The sequence below is a fragment of the Nanorana parkeri genome, unplaced genomic scaffold, assembly GCF_000935625.1.
Source record: "Nanorana parkeri isolate BGI_ZX_2015 unplaced genomic scaffold, ASM93562v1 scaffold884, whole genome shotgun sequence".
NCBI lineage: Eukaryota > Metazoa > Chordata > Amphibia > Anura > Dicroglossidae > Nanorana > Nanorana parkeri.
Window position 1 is genome coordinate 340363 of NW_017307152.1, and position 20606 is coordinate 360968.

The following is a 20606-nucleotide window of genomic DNA, read 5'->3' on the forward strand; positions in this document are numbered from 1 at the left end:
GAGAGAGAGGGTATACAGGGAGAGCGAGGGTATACAGGGAGAGAGAGGGTATACAGGGAGAGAGAGGGTATACAGGGAGAGAGAGGGTATACAGGGAGGGAGAGAGGATATATAGGGTTGGAGAGAGAGAGGGTATAATGTAAAAGAAGATGGACAGAGGGAGACTTACTGGGGAAAAACGTGTGCTCTGCTTGCAGCCTCCTTCTCACTGTATAGCAGCTCCGCCCACTATTTCCTGCTTCCTGGTCACATGTTTCCTGTAACATCACAGGGCAAATGCTGCTACCGAAATCAAAGGGAGTTCGTATACTGAACTCCCTTTGATCTCCTGTCACAGAGCCGTGCCGGTCCCGGCCGCATCGGGCACAGCGGATCTCGGGACCGAACACGGCAGTCACAGATGCTGATACAAGTGATCGAGCGTCTATAGAGCCGCTCGATCGCTTGACTGTGTTAAGCTCCCGGCCGGCCGGGAAGCTGCTCGTCGGGCTCCACTGTCTGCTCGTCACAGACGAGTGGACGAGTGGATTTATATATATATATATTTGTGATTTTCTTCTTTTTTTTTTAAAGACAAGTCCACTTATATCAGCATAAGGAACTTACGAAATTAGACAAAAATATTCTTTTCTATTATAGGCAAAGTTTTTTTTTTTCCATGAAAAAGGTTATCACTGTAAAAATGTCATAAGCAATCAGCATCTTGTTGAATTACAGTCCTTAGCAGTGATTTCTATGGAGTATTTATAATTGATGAAATATCATTCAATTTTACAAAAACATATTGCAGTGAGTCTAGAAATAAAAAAATATTTTTCCTTTGTGATTTTGAGTCAAGTTGGGTGTGACTAGTTCCAGATTTATTAGGTTTATTTAGTGTTGCACCTTTTCATGATTATTTTTCTTTTCTATTAGGCTCAGAAATTATTCAGCATCTCGGTATTTCATGATAAGTGGCACAAAATTATTTTACGGTCCAACCCCTAGATGCCATGGCAATATACCTGTGGAGACGGGGCAGGGTTTAATGCTGCAGGAGGAGCTATGGTCTCCTGACATTTATTACTGCTTCCTGGTTGTGCTTATTCTACCATCAATTGTCTTGAATTGTAATGTCTTCCTTATATTGTAAAGTGCTGAGCAAAGTGTTGGCTCTATATGAATCCTTTATAATAATAATACCATCTTATTTCACATAATAGACAGGGTCTCTGCAGTCTCTTAATGGCATAACACCCACAATGGTCATGGTAGCCAGTGATCATGTGATCATTCTCAATCTTATCATTTCCCCCTCCTCTTTTAGATTGTAATCCTCGGGGGCAGGGCCCTTCTTACCATCTTGTCATGAATTGTATTGTGATTGTAATAAAGCGCTGCGCAAACTGTTGGCGCTATATAAATACCATGTAATAATAATAATAATCTTCTGCCTAGGCTTCAGCTCATATAAAAGAGGTCAGGGGCATCTCTCTCTTTTGTTATTGGCAAGAAAAAGGTGCTTGTTAATATACTATTGTTATATACTATACTGTTGCAACATGAACTGCTGATTCCAAAGAAGAGTGATTTTAGTAATGGCTGCATTTTTATTTTTTGGGGCAAAATTTGATATTACCACCCTGCATAATGCAAATAAAAGTAAGGTAGTGCCATCCAATTTTGCAGTATATTGTCAGATCCAAAAAGACAGGTGCACTTTAAAGGAAATTAATAACATATAGACCAGAAAACGTTGCCATTTCCTTCCTTACCTTTCTTAGCCCGTAAAGCGGTCTCTGGACTGGCATGAGTGTAATCTTCAAATTTGGTCTGCAAGACGGTTGCTCTTTCCCGGATGGTCTGGGGGTCCGCCGATTCGGCCTTCTGTTTGGATGGGGGCAGTAGAGAAAGGGAGGGGGGGCATCAGGTGGAGGAAGGGGGTTAAATTAAAAGACGGGGGAGAGAGACTGTGAATAATAAAGCAGTTTTAGGATGGATTTAATAACAGTAAAGTGACACAGCATTCCGCACTGGGGCCAGCTAGGGTAATCCTCGCAATATTAATGGTAAAAGACAAGAAATTACATTGTAATAAAAATGTTGGCGGAAAGGAGGGAGTGAGTCGGGGGGAGCATAGCGTAGAAACACACACAGAGCAGTTATAAAGGGAGCATGCATTTCCCGTATTAACTCTTCCTACTGCAAATATACTTGAACAGAACGTAGGTCAATGCACCCAACCGAATTTCAGTTTACCAAAGTCAAGTCAACAGCAGAGCAGTTTTTGTTTGGTTGCCAACTCTCAGGGCGCATTTTTCAGACTCTGGACGCACCCCTATTTCAGCCAATTTTGCAAAACGATGTCACCAGCACACCATTTGAGTGAGATCAACAAAAGTCCATCTATTAATGGAGTACTGTCTTTCCAGTACAAGCGCTTTCGGGGGCCGCACAAGGTCCACTTCATCAGGCTCAGAATGACCAATGACCCACACAGGGTGCCCTTCATCAGGCTCAGAATGACCAATGACCCGCACAGGGTCCCCTTCATCAGGCTCAGAATGACCAATGACCCGCACAGGGTCCCCTTCATCAGGCTCAGAATGACCAATGACCCGCACAGGGTCCCCTTCATCAGGCTCAGAATGACCAATGACCCGCACAGGGTCCCCTTCATCAGGCTCAGAATGACCAATGAGCCGCACATGGTTTCCTTCATCAGGCTCAGAATGACATCATTGAGCGTCATTCTGAACCTGATGAAGGGGACCCTGTGTGGATCATTGGTCATTCTGAGCCTGATGAAGGGGACCCTGTGCGGGTCATTTGTCATTCTGAGCCTGATGAAGGGGATCCTGTGCGGGTCATTGGTTATTCTGAGCCTGATGAAGGGGATCCTGTGTGGATCATTGGTCATTCTGAGCCTGATGTAGGGGACCCTGTGTGGGTCATTGGTCATTCTGAGCCTGATGAAGGGGATACTGTGCGGCCCCCGAAAGTGTTTGTACTGGAAAGACAGTACTCCATTAATAAAAGGACTTTTGTTGATCTCACTCAAATGGTGTGCTGGTGACATACTTTTGCAAACTTGTATATCTTCACGGCGCCATCCGTGGTCACTACGAGCACCCACCGGGATTTCAAGGAACATCCTATACCGGTAAGGAGTGCAGCAAGACACCTATATAAGACCTATTTCAGCCAATGTGCTCACATTGTGGCCTCCAGATCTATATTTTAGTGCAGTGTTTAGGGATATAAAAAAAAATGCCCCAAACCTGCGTTCAGAGAGGAGTTTACTGGCGCAAATTACGTGTATACACATGTAACTGTGTGCGAATGTGCGTGTATGCAAGTACATTTATTCTGCTGGCTGGAATAATTGAAAATTCTAGCCGGCTGAATGAGTATCGGCGCACGTGCCAAAATATGGATTTTGTTTTAGGCAGATTTCTCTGCCAGCTCCTAGTGGAAAGATCGGTCGTCTATGGGAGCATTTTGATTTTGAGGTTGGATAGAATTCCAGAGAACAAGTAAATTCAACCAACAAGCGAGTCACAAATTCTATGCCGCAAACACTGAAGCTGTGCGAACGTCACTCAATTCATCTTTACTTGCGCTCTCTGTAATCTCTTGCAGGAAGGCTATGAAAAGCACCACTGGGAGTGTACTTGTACTGTATATATCCCTTTCTCTCTGCCTCTGTATCACCCATCACATTTAACTTCACAGTAAGAGCAGTGAAAACGTAGAATAGGCCCCCACAGGACCTAATTCTAGATGGCTCAGTTGATTGAGAATACAGTAAACTCCCCATTATCTGGCATTCAAGCATTCAAGGAACTGGTCGGTGGCTTGATACACACTTAAAGGAGAACTATGAGGTGTGTGATTTTAACTCAACCTCATAGTTCGAGCCGATGTGTGACAATGAAACTGTCACACGTCGGCTCAATAGATCGGGAAGTGAGCGAACACATACCGTCGCTCGCTCACTTCTCAATCTATCCCGGCAGAGAGCTGTGACTGTCACTCACGGCTCGCTACAGGGATCCCCACCTCCGATCTTCCAGCGCTGACTGGCGGAACGGACGGGGGAAGACGCTAGTATATGTCCTCCCGTGACCCTTAGGAGAACTATGGGGAAAAACACTTACCCCATAGTTCTCCTTTAAAAATTGTCGGTTGCTTAGCAACCAAATTTATTTAGTTACAAATAAAAAAAAAATGTTTTAACATTTTGCTGCCGGGCGGCGGCTAGATTCCGCAGTCAGCAGCAAAAAATGTAAATATTGGGGAGCTATAGCCAGCCTGCTATTGGCCATTACAAACTGCAACAGCCAACAGCAGGCTAGCTATTGCACCCGTCAACTGAGCAGAGGAGCAGACTTATGTCTTGTTTTTTTTTTAGGCCCAATACTTTAGGGTCAAACTGAATAGGAAATAATTGTCCAGGGTGGAAAACATAATTGATTTTGGTGGAGTTGTAGTGTGTGTAAGATAATCAAACACAAGGATATGCAAAAAAAAAAAGTAGGATAAGAAAAACAGCAAATGTGTAAAAGGTTTGAGCAAAAGAAGGCAAACATCGGACGAATAAGAGAAGCACCAAAGCAGGTGTCGCTATAAAAATTTTTTTCTTAAAAAAACAAAAACAAATAAAAATCAGTTGAATACGAAAATCAGCAATTGTGTGTCACCATTAAAAGAAAAAAATTAAATTAAAAAAACTGTGTGTCACCATAGGAAAATGTAATAATAAAAAAAAATCAGTTGAATAATAAAAAAACAAATGGCACAATAAAAGGTAGAACAAAAAACATATCAGTGGAATGAGAGGAAAAAAAAATATTGAGTAAGATATGAAGCAAATGTGTTCCACTATAATGGTTCTCATTCATTCAGGTCATGGTATATCTATAAAAAATAAGTCAAGGCGGTTGCCTTGACTTATTTTTTTACAGGTACACTATAAAATACATTTAATAAAATTGGTTAAATGAGTGAAACAGCAAATGTACGTCAGTACAAAAAAATAAGAAAAAGAAAAATTGTGTGTGGCCAGCAATAGGTACAGCAGGGCAAAGGAACAATAAAGATATGGAAATGTCCGTTACACATAGCAACCAGATGTCACCTCATCAGGAAAAGATGACTGCCAATTGGTTGCCACACTTTTGCAACACCACTCTTTGCCTTATTGAATAAACTTAATACCTTTAAGCCCATTGTAACTTTTTTTTTTATTATTATTATTTTTAATATGAATGCAAAATTACACCAGTTACCCGTTCCTCAGGTGGACACAATCCGCTGTTATTAAAACTAAAGCACTTTAATGACAGAAAGCGGGCTTTGGCCTGGGGTGGCGTAAGCAGCAGAAATCCGGCTAAATCGTTAAATAAACAGAGCCGGAGCCAGGACTGAATCCCTCGGTTGGTTACTGTATACTTTCTGTAACGTGGCTCAGAATAGATCTGAGGCTTGCGGGGAAGGGAGGCGAGAAGGGGGCTTCAGAATTCCAATAAAGACCTCAAATTGAAGGAGGCCCTGCTGCGAGTTTCTGCCGGAAAATTAAAGAGCGCTCAATCTTAAGTGACAGATGACTTGTCTCAGTGTCACAACTGCCAGGGGGATTAGTGATAATATGGCAATATATTACAAAGGGAGGGAGAGAGCGGGGATAAGCCAGCGATGTTTCTTCCTTCGGAGTGAAGATCTCTTTAAGGAAACATCCTTCACTTGGCTTCCCACCAGCCTGGCTCCTCTATAGCCTTAGTCAGCCATAGAAGCCCCAATGCTGCCTCTTACCTGGAACATATTTCCTGTGTGTCTGCATTCTCTCCACTGTATCTCATTATCCCCCCATTCCCGCTAGCCTTCACTTTTGCCGTGCCCTTTGCCGCTTTTTCAAATGCTCCTGGCCGTAGTGGCCAGAGCCCTCGAGGGCACAATACATAAAAAAGCTGCTGGGATCGCCCTAACCAGCAGAAGTATAGAGCCCAGCTCACAGCAGCCTCGGGAAGGATAATTGCAAGAAGAAAAGACAGAGAACTTTTTTTTTTTTTTTTAACATTCAAACCCGTCCGCAATACACCAGAATCAAAGAAAATTATGCGGATAAAATCCAGATAGGAAAGCATTTTTACCTGGCAAAGGATTGTTATATCTGCCCATCCAGTTCTGGCAGGGAAGGGGACCCGACCTTTCTCTGCTGCAGTTCCACTTTCACTGTCAGGTATCCTCCCACCCTACCCTGTGACTGGACAGTGGAAGGAGAAGCAGCAGACTGATGAGTTCATCTCTGTCACTCTGCTTTCTTCTTCTGTTTCACTGTGCCACAACTGAGCCTCCCTGTGCGGTTTCTGCTCTCTCCTTCTACCAGCATGCTCCTTGAAGTGTGCCATACCCGATAGCCTCCATGTGCTGTTTCTGCTCTCTCCTTCTACCAGCATGCTCCTTGCAGTGTGCCATACCCGGTAGCCTCCCTGTGCTACTTCTGCTCTCTCCTTCTAGCAGCATGCTCCTTGCGCTGTGCCATACCCGTTAGCCTCCCTGTGCTGCTTCTGCAGTACAGTAGACCACAGGGGGCTGATACCAAGTTAAATTCAAGTACTTACACTGCCTCCATGAATGTTTGTCTTTTGTAGCTCCCTAGAGTTTAACATTTAAATGATAAAAGAGCTATTTTTAAAAAAGGAACAAAAAACTAAATGAAACCTTTAAGCACCCCTTAAGTGTCTGAATGCTGCCTGGCATTACATAGTGGCATGGATGGAGGCAATATTCATATATATTACCAAAAATAAAATGATACTTTAAGCGCAGCTCCAAACCTACACGCAGCTTACCTGTATTTACCTCAATGGCTGCTAAAAGTTTCCTCTCCTGTTACCACATCTAACAGATCCCAGCCCTGACAGCCTTCATTGATCCTTTTCAAAGAACAGCATTTTAAGGTGTCCCTGCTCTTCGGCGTCAAACCCCCTAGACCTGCCCATTGCTATTGAACCCCTCAGATCCTAAACCAGACCTATAAACATATACTGTAAAGCGTGCACTGGTTTGACATTCTCACCTTGCCACCAGCTCTATTGATTTTCAGGAAGTCTTCTAAGAGTAGGTTGGACAGCACGTCTTCCATCTTCAACTCGGAGACACTGAGAAAATGAAAAGAATAATGTAATACCCAGTGAGGTAGAGATACACAGTTCTGGGGACTAATAATGAATCATCTTCTTTTGTTTGTACACAGATGTCTGGGTTCCATTGGACCAGCTTTTCTCAACCAGGGTTCCATGGAATGCTAGGGGTTCCACCAGAGGTTGCCAGGGCTTTATTGAACAATGAGCAATCTCTGCCTCTCAGGTAAGTTATCACTGACAATGATCTTTTTAGCTACCTGTAAGGGGAGGGCATTCCTCCCGCTGGCCACTAATGTAAGGGGCAATCTTCCCACTGACGATGTTAACATGGTTAATGAGCCATGAGCTGCCCATTAGTAAATATAAGCAGAAGTTCCAGAGACCTGAACATTATAGCAAGGGTTCCTCTGTGTAAAAAAGCTTGAAAATACAGAACATTTTTATGGCCTATCCCATGGCAAATATATGTTGTTTATCTGTCTGTGGTTCTGTGGTACCCCAGGTTCCCGGACAGTGGCACAGCCAGAACCTGACTGGGCTGTACACAGCAGTTTAGCAGTGATATTCTTGGGCTTTACCCATCGTGTTTATGTCACCAGGCCAGGATACTCAGTATAAGCAAAGGGCACACTAAAAGTCATGTAACTGAACTGATACGCAGCCTGGCTATAGCAAAGGGTTATGGAATGAGGATACTAAAATTGGGAGGGCAATAGACAAGGACTTAGACCCTATAACATCACAGGAGGACCTGGATAAAATAGGGGAGTGGGCAACTATATGGCAGATGAGGTTTAATGTTGAAAAATGTAAAGTAATGCATTTTGGGATTAAAAATAGGCAAGCGGAATACACATTAATGGGAACTCCACTAGGAAGTCAAAAATGGAAAAAGATCTGGGGGTCATTGTAGACCACAGATTGAACAATAGTAGCAATGCCAGGCCGCAGCAAACAAAGCGAGCAGAGTACTCTGTGGTATTCAAAAGGGAATGAAAGAGACAAATAAATAATTTTGTCACTTTACAGATCACTTGTTCGGCCTCATCTTGAGTATGCGGTCCAGTTTTGGTCACCAGTCCACAGAAAGGATGTCCTTCAACTGGAGAGAGTCCAGAGAAGGGCAACTAAACTAATTAAGGGGCTGGAGGACCAAAGCTATGAGACAAGGTTATTAAACTTAAACTTGTTCACGCTAGAAGTGAGGAGATTAAGAAGGGACATGATTTTGATGTACAAAATGTTTGGTGGTAATGGCAACATCAATAATAAACTTTTGACAGTAAACTCCATAACAAAGACTAGAGGCCTCCACCTAAAACTGGTGGAGAAAAGATTTAACCACAAGGGTCGTAGGGTTTTTTTTTTTTTTTAGTCAGATCGGTTATAGTCTGGAACTCCCTGCCACAAGCAGTGGTATCAGCTGAGAGTACTGAATCATTTAAAAAGCATTTAGATACCTTCCTCAGAGACCATAACATACAGGGGTAAAGGTACTCTTAAAAACAAGGATGGAAAAGGGACTCGTGTACACATATACAAATGCACAATCACACACATGCACACAAAGGTTGGACTTGATGGACCGTTGTCTTTATTCAACCTCAAATACTATGTAACTATGAATGCAAATGTCAGTTGCCCACTAGAAAAAAAAATACCAAAAGGAAACCTAATTTGTACAGGATCTCTTACACTTTCTAAATGTACAGGTGAAACTCGAATAATTAGAATATCGTGCAAAAGTAATGGCAGTAAGTGCTGCAAAAGGGGCCCAAACCAAGTACTGAGTACATATGCATGCTTGTACTTTTCAGAGGTCCGATATTGTTCTATGTACAATCCTTGTTTTATTGATTGCATGTAATAATCTACTTTTTTGAGGTTGTGGATTTGGGGTTTTCATGAGCTGTAAGCCATAATCATCACAATGATGACAAATCACGGCTTGAACTATCTTGCATTGCATGTAATGAGTCTATCTCATATATTAGTTTCACCTTTTAAGTTGCATTAGTGAAATAAATGAACTTTGCACGATATTCTAATTATTCGAGTTTCACCTGTAACCATATATCTTTTTTTTCTTCTTTTGTGATGTTTTTTTCTTACCCCCTTCCTACCATGTACTACCCAGTTTGACCGGTTGGTGTTTTTTGTGCAGGCCCTGCTGTGGAGCCTTGACGAAGATCCCCCCCCCCTTTTGTGGGTTTGTACATCCTATTCACCTACTACTTTGTTCATATGTAAGGCAGGGGAGAGACATGTTTGTTGATCTATTACACTGCCGTGCAATTTCCCTTTAGAGCAAAAAGCATTGCCACGTTGTTAAAGGAAGAATAAAAATAACAGATCTACAGGCAGGATCAACAGGTAATGTTCCAGGAGGGGTGAAAAAAACAAAATACTGTGTTAATGCTAGTGACAGACTTCATCATACATATACATTATTTTACCCATAGTTACAATTTAAATGTGACAAGAAACCAGCACTGCCTTTGGTTTAATCAGTACATGTAATGAGATGGTCCTAAGTGAACCTGGACTTGTCTGAACGGTGTTGACAGTTACAAAAGTTCTGGCTGCAATATTCCCCTTCAGGACGGGTTCACACCTGGGCGTTTTACAGTGCTGATCGACGCGCTGTAAAACGCCCGGCAAGTGAAATCCCATTATTACCTATGGGCATGGTTCCCACCTGGGCGTATTTCAGCGTGTCGGAACGTGCTGAAAAACACCCTACGCCCAAAGAAGTACAGGAGCTTCTTTGGGGTGTATTTCTGCTCTTATCCATTAGGATACAGCCAGATAGCCCTTGTAAACGCGCGTTTCGTGGACGGCAAATTGCAGTAAAAACACGCGACCCGAAACGCGCATATTTCGAACGCCCAGGTGGGAACCCAGCCTTAATCTGGATCTGCCTGCCACAGCAATGTCTTCTAGCCACAAGATGTCTTCAGGGCTGAATGAAGGCCAACATTGCCAAAGCCTGAGGAAGAAGTGGTGAACCACTTCAAAACGTCTTGCATAATAAATCTTTTGTATGATATACACTTCCCTGTGTGTCTTTTGTAAGAGCCCTGGTGAGGAATTCGAAAGCTTGGAGATGTATTCTTTTGAATTTCAGCCCATTGAATTTTAGTCTACAGCTATCCAAGTCATCCTACTGTTGGCTCCCAGAACCCGACTGCATGGAATTCTGTGAAAGCCTTTCCAAAAGTTCGCCATATATATTCTGTTTGTCTATCAGTATATACACAATATATACACAAGGTGATCATGTTTTGCCTTAAACATTGGCTCATTACTAGCAATTGTGTACACTTGGGTGCGCTCCCCCTTTTGTATTTTGTTATATAGATGCATGTACACCAAGGATTTTTTTTGGGAGGAGCAACTATGCTGTTTGCAGGACTGGAAAACGAAATGAAACTTTCTTTTACAAAGGCTCACATTAACCCCTTCGTGACTGACGACGTACAGTGTACGTCGCCAGCATCGGGGCTGTTTAAACAGACTCCCGGTGACTTTTGCCGCCGGGACTCTGTTTAAACTTGTAGAGCCGACTGTCGGCTTTACAACAGAAGCGATCCTGGCGACTTACCTGTCGCCAGATCGCTTCTAGATCTCCCCCGCTAGGAGGGGTATCCAATATTGTTGAACCTTACTCAAGACGGAAGACCCTACTGTGTGTGCAGGGTGTCATGGAAGCATCACCACAGAGTTCAGCATTCACTTTGTAAAAGTGAAGAGAGCAACTCCAAACCCTGAAATGTGGTGAAGAGGAAGAGGAGCCTACGACATCACATGACTGGCCTAAAGACTTTGGAAAGAGAGAATTAAAATACAATAATACATCATACAATACTTGTGCGGGTCTCCAGGGGAAGAACTCAGAGTTTCAATCTTACAAAAAGATTAACCCTGCCCTGTATTTAACCAGTTGACATCCGCGGTGTTAAACCCCCTTCCCATCCAGGCCATTTTTCAGTATTCAGCGCTGCGGTACTTTAACTGACATTTATTCCGTCATGCAGCGCTGTACTGAAATGAATTTTATACCCTTTTTTGGGGACAGATAAGCGCCGAGCGGGCGCGGGGGGGGGTGTCCCGCGAACAAGCACATATAGGCGATCGGCGGGCTATGGACCCGCTGATCGCCTATATGTGTGACACCCGGTACCGGGGGGGTGCATTGTCGGGTCTTTTCTGCCCGTGCGTGCCCGCTAGGGGGCGCGCGCGAGCAGAAAAAAATTGCCGTCTGGAGACGGCAACCCGCAGATGCAGCAGTGCCGTCCGTCCGTTTTTCTACTACGGGCGGACGGCAAGAGGTTAATTATGAACTGCTATAGAGGTGCCATTAAAGGTGGTAGGCCTCAACAACCGTATTTAAAAGAGAACTATGGGGTAAGTGTTTCTCCCCATAGTTCTCCTAAGTGTCACGGGAGGACATAAACTAGCGTCCTCCTGTGACCCAAAGCTCAGTATATCATGAGCTACAGCTCGCCGTATACTGGGACCGCCACAGCCGGGGCGGATCCCAACATTACTGTCAAGATCCACCCAGCTGCGTGAGTGACAGATGGCTCTGCCTATCTAGAGGCAGAGCCAGCTATACCCGCCCCTCCCCGTCCGTTCCTTCAGTCAGTGCTGGAGAATCGGAGCGGGGAGGGGGGGAATCCCTAAGGAGAGCCGTGACTGACAGTCACAGCTCTCCGCAGGGACATGATCGAGAAGTGAGCGAGCGACGGTATGTGTTCACTCACTTTCCGATCTACTGAGCTAAAGTGCTCATTTGTCCAGGCATTTCATCTCACTTCCTGTTGTGTTACGAGAACAGGAAGTGAGGAAAATATCTCCCCAACAGCACATTTACAGCAAAAAAAAAAAACAAATCAAAGTTTTCTAACCATTCCCTACTCTACCAAAAATGAAAGCTTTGGCTACATATATACTACTACAAAAAAAAGAAGATGGTGCACATTTATCAATACACAAACTTTTTATGGTAGCAGTGTCAGTATCTGAGGCAGACTGATAAAAGTCAAGGAAAGCAGCACAATACATTGCAGGGGTAACAGAGCTTCCTCAGCTATACAATAAAACACAAAGCACAGACTGCTTAAAATCTTATGGGAGATGACGGATGTCTGCAAGTTCCCACCCCAAGATGTCGAACTGCTTGTACTTCACCCACCTGATCTTGTGATCCACCAGCGTTTGCACATAATCAGCCTCGGATGGTATAAGAATGAGCAGGCTGCTCCCCTGGGCTCCGATTCTTGCTGTGCGACCGACGCGATGTATGTACTCGGCGGAAGTTGCTGGAGCATTGTACTAGAAAGACATGGAGAAAAGCACAACATTATTAAAAATGTACCAGCAAAACACATTTCTGGGCACTCTCACCCAGAGACGTATCATCCTAACGCCAAGCGAAGCCCCTCCTAAATGTTAGGCCGACTGGCTTTTCCAAGAGTGAATTTCAACTTTTAACGCATGCGCCTACAGCAGCGAAGCAAGTAATAGCCATCGCCTGGCTTTCTGATAGTTTGAGTATCTCGGCAGTCAAAAATAGACTCCACTGGGTCATGATTAACCAGAAGCTGACGGCCAAGTTACTTGGTAACCTTTCCAAATTCAATAAAATTTGGGAGCCGTGGTTCTCTAATTTTCTTCCGCCTACCTTCGACAGGTCCTTACTGAGCACTTGAATGTGGGATCAACCTTTTGGTGGTAGATCTTCTAATGTGCACAACCCCCACCCCCAGCCACCTTCTCTTCTCCCCCCTCTTGACCTCCTTCAACCTCCTTTTGGTTCTTTTCTTTAATTCTCTCTTTCTTCTACTCTCTCTTACCTCTATTTAATCTCTGGTTATAACTAGTCTTTCGGAATAGCAGTCTCCACAACTACAGCCTGCAATCACTAGTCGCCTTCAATGCCCTGTGTATCTTATAGCATGCGGATGCACTGATGCGCTGAATGTAAACGAGTTGTTGTTTATCTGTGATTGACGATCTACCACTTGTAGTGGATACCTTTGTTATTCTTTTATATGCCAATAAAAATGTATTGAACAAAAAAAACAAAATGTACCAGCAAAAGCTTGACCTCCATTCCTGGTAATGGGAGACCAGCTATCACGCAGTTCATGACCCGACACCCTAAAAACCATCTGTGCCCATCTCTACCACATCATAATAGTACCACATGCTCATATGGGAGGACCCTATAGCATCATGGGAAATTAGCTTTTTTTTTTCCTAGTTCAGATTTACTTCGTTTATGGGGGTAAGGTAAGCTTCTGTTCATTACAGCAACCTTCCCAGCCCCACTAATTTGTACAACATCTATTAAAGATGACATATCTTCAACGAGGAACTTTACCCTTATCTTTAAGGCCCCATTCACATTGAGCGATTCGCAAATCGCGCGTTTGTCGCGCGATTAACATTTTCCGCGTTTGTCGCGCAATATCGCGCAAATGCTTGCATTCAGCAAGCTAGAATCGCGGCAAAATCCGCTCCAAAAAGGGTCCTGCTGTAGCGACGCACGACCCGCGACGGACAGAGCCCCATTGCCATGCATTGGAGAGCGATATCGCGCGGTAAATAGCCGCGATATTGCGGGAATTACCGCGCGATAAATCGCTCAGTGTGAATGGGACCTAAAATGACAACGAAGGCACCTTTAGAAGTGTTTAGTAATGACAATCTACAATCACATACTTCTAGATAATTGTCGGCTTTTTATTCTTTGCATAACTTATTTTTCTTTTCTTCCCCAGTCTTCTGACAGTGGCCATTTTAACTAAGGGCAGATGAATATATCTCCCTTTACTTCCTGCAACTTTGGCACATGTGCCCATGCACATCATCTCTGGAGAGGAAAACGCCTTCTCCTAAGATGTTGTGAGATTACAGATGAGATTTCCCAGCAATGTACTGCTGATGTAACTTTTCCAGGATGCAACGCTTGGGCAAAGATTACATCACTAATTGCTAAGGGGATCAGGAAGTAGAAAACAATAACTACCGTATTTTTCGCTCCATAAGACGCACTCCCCCCCCACGGGGTCCTATGCTCCTCTGGGGTAACCGTGACCACGGCATAGGAGCTCACCATAGAGCATCTAGAGCAGACGAAGAACGTCTGCTCTGTGTGATCACTGAGACCGTGGCGCAGTGATCATAGCGCCACCTGTCTCAGCGGTCACTAACTGCAGCTTCTGTCACAGAACCTGCCACAGAATCTTCCTGCTTCCTATGGTCCAGTACGCCTTATGGAGCACAAAATACGGTAAGTTAAAGAAAAATATGTTTAACTAATGAATGTAAGAGGATTTCATATCAGCATGCAGAGCTACACGCTTATGTGATTTTTAGTTAAAGGTCCAGAGGGGGTAAATGTCCACTAAGGGTTTCAGCCCAGAAAATTGGAAAACTGGAGGTTTTGCCAATAAGCACCAATACCATTTAGCCTTTCGTACTGACAATTTTTTCTCCCCTGCTGCAAATTATCAAAATGACAGCTAGTAAGTGCTTTGTATTACACTATTACTTTGTATTACTGACAGCTGCTCCGGTGGAAAATAACACTTGCAATCTGCCGGTGCCATTGGGTAAATAATACAATGAATCAATGTATTATTTCATTCAGTAAATCAAAGGCAATGTTTGTTTATATGTATGAAATACAATGACAACCAATTAGAAAAGTGATTTTTTTATTTGAATACATTTATTTCTATTTAACCCCTTAATAACACTTAAAGGGTTATTAAACCCTTGCATGTTTTTGCATATATCTGTTGCTAGCAAGCAGTAGATATATGCAAAACGATTAAAAAAAGAGAAAACTTTTTGAAAGGGTTAATACTTACCTGTGTCTCTGCCGTGCGCTCCCGTCCGAGCATCTGAAAATTTATCAGGCGGCTGCAAAGGATCTTAGGGCGGGCGCATGCGCAGTTCAGATGCTCGGCCAAGAGACGAGAGACACAAGGTAAGTCTATGGAGCAGCGTGCACCCGCACAGACTCCGTGGGACATGAGAGAAGAGGAGGACAGAGGAGTCAGCGCTGGATCGGAGACCCGCACCAGCGCTGGAGGGACAGCAGAGGCATCATTTGAGGTAAGTCCTTACACTAACATTGGGGGGAGGGGGAAAAAAATTAGCCTTTAATGTGACTTTAACCCTACTCACCCCTAATTAACTCCTTCCCGTATTTCCCCCCTTTAGCTATGTTTCTGCTGTTTATTTTTAGCATTAATAAAAATGTACTTTTTTTTCCGTTTCATTCGTTTTGTTTGCACCTCTTTTCAATGTGGCAAAACAATAAAATTCACAAAACTGGAAAAAAATTATTTTTTCCCCCCATTTTCAAATAACTTTGCCATACTTTGTACTGGAAACATCGTTTTAGTGTCATTTTAAACGGGACAAATTATAGAATATAATTTACAATTTAATTTATGGTAAAATTGCTTTAAAAAACAAAACACTGGTGAAAACAGAAAGAAAAGCTTCTTTTTTTTCCCCCAACATCTTTTTGTTTATAGATTCCATAGAAAAAGTGATATTTTAGTTATTGGTAGAGGTCAGTGGGATGAATCAACCCCCGGCACCTTGTATGTCTTGGATACTCCATATGGTGAGATCTTCCCAACGTATTTCCCAACTTTGTTCCTGTATAACTGGGATATTTGTGTGTTCCTGCTCCTCTTTTTACATTTCCCATAATGTAAAATAGTTAAAAAAAAACAATTCCTCCCCACACAGCTACCTCCTCATGTATCACTCCCCCCTCCCTTTCAGATTGTAAGCCCTCAGGGGCAGGGCCCTCCTTACCATCTTGCCTTGAATTGTATTGTAATTGTAATGTCTTCCCTATATTGTAAAGCGCTGCGCAAACTGTTGGCGCTATATAAATCCTGTATAATAATATACCGTATTTTGCGCTCTATAAGGTGCACCGGACCATAGGACGCAGGGAGGGTAGGCTTCTGTGACAGCAGCTGTAGTTTGTCACAGCTGAGACAGGTGGAGTTGTGATTTCAGCGCCACGGTCTCAGTGATCACACAGAGCAGACGAAGAATGGACGTTCTTCGTCTGCTCTAGGGGCTCTATGGTGAGCTCCTATGCCGTGGTCACGGGTCCCCCAGAGGAGCGGGGGACCCCGAAAACCACGGCGGGGGGCGAAAACGATTGCCGCCGCTGGATTTGATACAACTGATCTGATTAGATCACTTGAATTAAACGAGCAGCGGCTCCCACTGTACATTTAGCTCAGCTTGTCAGGAGTAGGGCTAAATGTACAAAAAAAACTACTCGCCCGGCGTACGAAACTGCATGTCCTGGGCGTTGGGCGATAGGGATTCGCTCCATAAGACGCACACACATTTCCCCCCTGCCTTTTGGGGGGGGAAAAAGTGCGTCTTATGGAGCGAAAAATACGGTAGTTTTCTTTTTCAAACTTTTGTTTCCTTTTTTCACCTAGTAATCCTTCCAGGAACATAGTTCCTGTTCTTTGGTGACAACGCTCACTCACTGTACTATATGTATGGAGAAGCAACATTGTCCCCCTAGGACAGGACTACAGAACCCCCCACCAACTTTCCTCTTATCCATAATGAAGGAGCAAGGTATTCAAACAGGATTAAGAGGTATTTTTGCAATTATCGAACAGAGATAACACTACATAATATGACTTTCTAACATCAAACACTGACATATAAGTTTTCGCTGGACCAACCCTTTTGAAACCACTTCCAGGAAGGGATCTCTAAAATCTTGGCTGATCCCTGGATATCAGGGACAGCCGGCAACTATAGAAAAACACGCAGCATCTTCTTTGCGGGCAACCTAATACTGCAAACATGTGCAAAATAACACAGCTGGCTTGTCAGGCAATGATGAGCACACAGAGAATGCCGTACGGCCAGGTGGAATTTTTGGCATCCTAATTACCCCACATATAACGTAGACTGCGGCCTTTCCAGGCAGCCCATAAGGAATATACCAGCCGCTCCTTAACACTAAAAAGCAGCAGAAGTGGCTCAGATGTGGCTGTCATGGGAACGCTGCGGTGTGACATGTGAAGACAAAATGCATGCCAGATTTGGAGCTAATGGGACCTCTCTCCTGAGAAGCTGTCCTTTGCCGATCTCTCGCTTTCACCTCGCTCCCTGTCTCATCGTTAGCCTGCTTGCATCTATTCTCAGAGGCGCCGCTGACGTGAGGAATGGGTAGGTGACATCGGGCAGGCTCTGTATCTTGATTAGGGCGAGACCGGGGGTTCATACACTGCACAACTGCTCACATATATGGAAAAAGGAACAAGCTCGCCTGCCGTCTCCAATCTATCCAGAGAAAGTCTCGCTTGTCGCTGCCATAAGCCTGACCCATGTCTCTACCGATGAACAATACACACAATCCCCGTCTTCAAATAACGCTGATATTATGGAGGAAATAACTTCTGAATTAAACAGCTTCTCCTGGAAAGGATTAAGCTCCCTCTGTAAATTTAAGCAGTTGGCTGTTTCTTTTTTACATCTCTCAGCTCATTAACTTCCACAAGGGGTGAGGGCTGCGTGAAACTTGTGTCCTTATCTAAAAGCAGCCATGCTGTGACAGGCTGATTACTAAAGTTGAGACTGCTCAAAAGAGTAAAGCTGGCCGTACACGGTTATATTTTTTACATTCAGCCCACATGTTGGATGGATTCCTCCATCCATGCTAAACAGTGAGGATGACCGAATCTCCCACTGGGCTAATATATTCTGAGAGAGGCGGATGTGCCGCTGTCAAAATACCTGAACAGTGATGCCAGTCGACTGGCCCCACACCCCAGATATTCTGCCCGGTGATTCCTTTTGCACGGCACTAGCGCACCTAGATGGCATTGATAAAATTCCTATCGTCATCAGCGCCATCTAGTGGTGTTGATGCAGTGCGAACGGAACCCACACAGCTATATGACATTTTATACATGAACCCCTACGAAGAGTGCTTGTAATTTGATTTGATATGACTTGTCATGTGATTCAGAAGAGACGGTCTTTGTTAATGACCTTTCATTCCATTTAAGAATTTTTTTTACTGCTTTCTACCAAATACCAGGGAATAAGTCTACACCATGGTCCAATGTAAGGACACGAAAAAGAATTTTTTTAGCTCCTTACTCCTGACGCTAGGCAAAAAACTGGAGACTTGTCAGCAAGTGAGGGGTTGGGCCACCAGCAGGGGCCGCCCCTAGGCTGTCTTGTCTTTTTGTTATGTGCCTAGCGTCCTACTCCTGCAGGTGGCGATATACCCTACCATTCAGGATCTACGATCTGTTGCCCTGTGTACTTCAATGAACGGGAGAGAAAAACAGTTTAAAAAAAAGATTCCATTGTAGGTTCTGGTACACGAGATCTCAAAAATGTAGTTCTTGACTATGTTCCCTCCGACCTTAGAGACTCATTCCTACTGACACAACAGAGGTGATTTCCACTCCGATTACTATATTCACCATGGTATAAAATCTGAAAAAATCCAACGAGGAGAGTAGGTTACCCTTGCAGACCCCGGGACTCAAGTATAGAGATTTCAATAGAAAGTCCCAGGAATATATCAGAAACAGGTGATTTAAAGTATCTCTAAAGCCAAAACATTATTTTTAAGTTCTGGATAGAGTAGGGAACACTTGAAATAATTTTTTTTTTGATGTCTGTATCCAACTGGTGAGCATTGCTTTCAATTTCTGTCTTGTAGAAACAACAGGAAATAAGAGGAAATCTCTCCAAATTAAGGGAAACCCCCTTCTTACATAGTTGTCAAACAACAAGCACATATTGGAAAAATAAGAATACTTAATTTCAGTAGAGTAAATTTCCCAATGCTGAGGGCTGCTCTCCAAGACATAGAATGGGAGGGAATATTGTCATCAAAAAACAGAACAGAAATGGCAATGTTTCAAATCAATTTTTTTGCAAACACGGCAAAATACTGTATATTCCCTTACAGGAGAACTATGGGGTAAGTGTTTTTCCCCATAGTTCTCCTAAGGGTCACGGGAGGACACAAACAAGCATCCTACCGTGACCCAAAGCTCAGTATACTGAGACCGCCGCAGCCGGGGCGACTGCAAAGGGAAGTTCTCCCCCAGCATGAGAAGACATGAGGATTTAAAGGAAGAGCAGCAAAGAGAAGGGAAACAACCATGGATTACAGTAAGGCGCACATTACAGTATTGTTTTATGTTAAAAAAGCTGAGGGTTTAATGTCACTTTAACTTCTGCAGCACATTTTTTTGATGGGAGGCTATAAAAAAAGGCTGACTGGCGGAACGGATGGGGGAGGGGGCGGGTACAGCTGGCTCTGCCTCTAGATAGGCAGAGCCAGCTGTCACTCACGCAGCTGGGTGGATCCAGACAGAATTGTCGAGATCCGTTTCAGCTGCGGCGTCTCAGTATACAGTGAGCTGTAGCTCGCGGTATACTGAGATTAGGGTGATGGGAGGACGCTAGTTTGTGTCCTCCCTAGGGAGAACTATGGGGAAAAGCCTTAACCCCATAGTTCTCCTTTAAGCAAGAAGTTTAAAAGGATGAAAAGTAAAACGAATGGGGCATTTGAAAGTTAAAACGAATATGATGAAAAATATGTGAAGACAAACCCCCAAAAATTCTTTAAATACACTGGCCTGGCCAAAAAATGTCACATTCTAATATTTCGTTGGACCTCCTATAGCTTTGATTATGGCACACATTCGCTGTGGCATTGTTTCAGTGATCGTATGCAATGTCACAACATTTATTTCTCTCCAGAGTTACATTCATTTTTCACCAAGATCTTGTAGTAATGATGATGGGAGAGTGGGACCGCTGTGTAAAGTCTTCTCCAGCACATCCCAAAGATTCTCAATGGGGTTAAGGTCTGGACTCTGTGGTGACCAATCCATGTGTGACAATGATGTCTCATGCTCCCTGAACCACTCTTTCACAATTTGAACCTGATGAATCCTGGCATTGTCATCTTGGAATATGCCCAATGTGCCATCAAGGAAGAAAAAAACCCATTGATGGTTATTCAGTATATCCAGGTAGACAGCTGACCTCATTTTGTGGGCACATAACACATTAATCACTGCAGTAATTATCCAGTGGAAGCCTCTTACCTATTTGCTTAGCTAGATCCAGGTGCTGATTTATTTTTTGGCCATGCAGTGTATAGTAACAGTAAAACAGGTCAGGTCTGAGCATGTAGGCCCATTGCTCAGAGTTGGTAACTGGGCACAAAGAGAAGGCAAATCTATTAAATACTTTCTATGAAACTCACATTCATAATGGGGATGGCAATGTCACAGGCTCTAATGAACCACAATGGCTGACTATTGATATGGTCCAAAAATAGACAAAATTAAGGTGAACAAACATACACCCACGTATCCTCAAAGAACTGAGCTCTATTATATCAAAGCCATTGTATCAAAATTTTTA

At 43.5% G+C, this 20606-nt stretch overlaps 1 protein-coding gene across 1 annotated transcript in view; it reads right to left on the reverse strand.

The window, feature by feature from the left end:
* The window catches only part of DDX31 (DEAD-box helicase 31), a 79115-nt gene that overhangs the window by 23571 nt on the left and 34938 nt on the right, over positions 1-20606 (reverse strand). Inside the window, exons 16-18 of the mRNA XM_018565757.1 lie at positions 12325-12464; positions 7061-7142; positions 1755-1866 (exon numbers count right to left, since the gene is read on the reverse strand). Coding sequence (XP_018421259.1) covers positions 1755-1866; positions 7061-7142; positions 12325-12464 — 334 coding nt within the window. The remainder of the gene's footprint in view (positions 1-1754; positions 1867-7060; positions 7143-12324; positions 12465-20606) is intronic.